Here is a 2977-nt window from a genome sequence, read left to right on the forward strand (position 1 = left end):
ATTTTTCACTTAATAGTTGTTACGGGAGAAAAATATTTTCGACTAATATAAGTAACATTAACCATGAGACCATCAGAAACAATACAAATTATGATTTGAGGCTAATTGTGGTTTTTCAACTTCCAGAAATGTATACATCGTGGGGTGGGGGTGTTAGAAAGACGAAACCCCACCTTAGTTTGGTAATCAATGGAGATAAAGAGTGTCAACAGAAGAGAGGAGAAAGAGAAGATGAAGATCGGCCAAACTAGGGTTATGTTCGATATAACCTAGGATGAATGTGTCGGGTCTATTTTATTTGGTTGTAGCTGATTATTTATAATGGATCACAGCCACACATCAAGCCCATGATGGATCAAATCTCTATCGTTGGATCATTTTAATACTAGAAGCTTCTTCCCTCATATGAATAGCACGTGAGGGAATATTAGTAGGTAGGATAGATTTTTTCTGTTATAGTTAGACATATTAGAATAGGACAAGTGTAATTAGTATTTTCTTTTTCTATTCTTTTATTCAAAATTCAAGTCTATATATACATGTACAAACAGATGAATAATACCCCACGAAAATTTTTCTAATTCTGCAGTCTCTCTTCTTCAATTTATTACATGGTATCAGAGCAATAAGCTCGATCCAACAGTGTTTTTCACCATCAAATTCATTCTTGAACTTCCAGTAACGAAAAATGTCTGATTTGGCTGAAATCACAGTTGCAGAAACAAGCAACGCTGCTAAGGCAGTCGGATATGACATCAATCATCCCTATCACCTTAATAACTCTGATTCACCTGGTATGACTCTAGTCAACATTGTGTTTGATGGAAGAGGTTATCAAGGATGGGAGAGATCTATTCTTCTATCTTTATCAGCCAAGAAAAGGCTTGGCTTCATCAATGGAGCTTGCAAGTCTCCGGATATGAACTCTGCTGAATACGAGCAGTGTAGTTGTGTCAATGACATAGTTACATCTTGGATCTTAAATGCATTGTCAAAGGACATTGCTGACAGTGTCATATACTCCAAGACATAAAAGGAACTCTAGGACAGCTTGGAGCAGAGGTTTGGCAATCAAATAGTGCCAAACTTTACCACCTACAAAAGGAGTTATCAAGTTTAGTACAAGGTAACAGTGACATTGCTAGATACTTCACTAAACTTAAGTGGGATGAACTAGATGCACTGAATGTAATCATATCTTGTTCATGTGTATGTGTGTGTGAGGGAAAGGCAAAGTTAACTAAGTCCTTGGAATATCAAAGGCTGATTCAATTTTTGATGGGATTTAATGATGTGTATGCACAGGCAAGAGGAAATATTCTTATGATGAGCCCTTTGCCTAGTATGGATATTGCATATACACTCCTTTTGCAAAATAAAAATCAGAGAGAAGTATATGCAAATGCACATTTCAGCTCAAATTCTGCTTCTTTTATGGTTCCTGGACAGGGGAAACATCATAATGCACAAATTTTAGTTGAATTTGCAACTATCATGGTAACAAGACATGGAAGGAGTAATCAGAGGTTCAGAAATCAGACACCAAGAAGGGCAATAGCAGCTCAAAGGTTCAACAATTCAACTCAAAAGGTTGCAAAACCACAACAAAAATTCAAAGGGAAGAAGAAGCATAATCCCAATGTTTCTTGTACCTATTGTGGAAAGATAAGACATACACAAGAGGCTTGTTACAGACTAATTGAGTTCCCAAATGATTTTGAGTTCACTAACCCAAAAACTTATCAGAACCAAGTCAAGAAAAATGTGGTGACAACACATGAGGATGTAAGTGTAACAGGACAGAATAGTGAGAACAACAGCAATAGTTTTGGACAGTAGTTTAACAAAGCACAAATTGCAGAGATGATGCAGATATATAAGCAGACAAAATCAGCACAAATAGGAAGCTCAGGAATTAATGCCAATGTAGTTGCTGGTACTATTCTAAAATACTCAGGTTTAGCATTTAATAGCCTAAAATCAGACACATGGATAATTGATTCTGGAGTATCAGAACACATGTGTTTTGATCCTAACTCTTTCTTGTTTTTAATTCCACTCCCTGTACCTTTGAACATCAGTTTACCTAATTCTTTCAAAGTAAGTGTTACTCATATAGGGAGTATTTCTATTCTGCCGGGTCATGTTTTAACCATTGTGCTTTATGTACTAGATTTTAAATGCAATTTGTTGTATGTTCATAAGTTCTGTGTTCAATTCAAGTATGTTGTCCTACTTATATCTAGTGGATGTCTATTGCAGGGCCTTTCAATGAGGAGTCCTCAAGCTTTTGGTGAAGTTAGAGAAGGACCCTACCTATTAGAACCCACTAGTATTAAGTCTAGAACTCTGTTTAGTAATGATGTAATTTCATTTCCAAAAGCAAGAGATTCCATTTCAAAATCTATTTTAGCTTCCAATCCAGTACATGTTAATGTTATTTCTGATGTAAAGCTTTGGCATGTAAGGTTGGGTCATGTTCCATTGTTCCATTTTTAGCAATGAAACATTTACATTTCCTTCATTGTGGTTCCAATTCTAATTTTATTTGCGATATTTTTCCTAAGGCTAAACAGACTAGAAAACCTTTTCCCATCAGTAGTATGAGCTTTTAATTTTATATATGTTGACACTTGGGGATCTTATAAGTCTAGCACTTATGATGATTTCAAGTATTTTCTCACTATAGTTGATGACTACAGTAGAGGAACTTGGACATTCTTATTGAGTGCCAAAAGTAATGCTTTTCCTATGCTTAAATGGTGGAAAGATAATTCAATGTGAAGGTTAAGATGATAAGATCTGACGATGATTTGGAATTGGGAAAGGGGACACAAGAAGCAGCGTTTCTTGCTTCAGAAGGGATCATACATCAACTATCTTGTGTGGCAACTCCTCAACAAAATGGAATTGTTGAGAGGAAGCACATGTAATTTTTGGAGGTAGCAAGGGGATTGATGTTTTAATCTAGTCTTTC

General features: G+C 35.8%; 1 protein-coding gene across 1 annotated transcript; it reads left to right on the top strand.

Annotated features, from left to right (window-relative positions):
* Window positions 1-688: 688 nt before the first annotated feature.
* Window positions 689-1839, top strand: LOC138898460 (uncharacterized). Its single transcript, XM_070184529.1, has 3 exons — window positions 689-944; window positions 1028-1188; window positions 1306-1839. Exons 1-3 carry the CDS (start codon window positions 689-691, stop codon window positions 1837-1839), a joined length of 951 nt encoding a protein of 316 aa, XP_070040630.1.
* The last annotated feature ends 1138 nt before the right edge of the window (window positions 1840-2977 follow it).

This window comes from Nicotiana tomentosiformis, chromosome 9 (genome assembly GCF_000390325.3).
Source record: "Nicotiana tomentosiformis chromosome 9, ASM39032v3, whole genome shotgun sequence".
Taxonomy (NCBI): domain Eukaryota; kingdom Viridiplantae; phylum Streptophyta; class Magnoliopsida; order Solanales; family Solanaceae; genus Nicotiana; species Nicotiana tomentosiformis.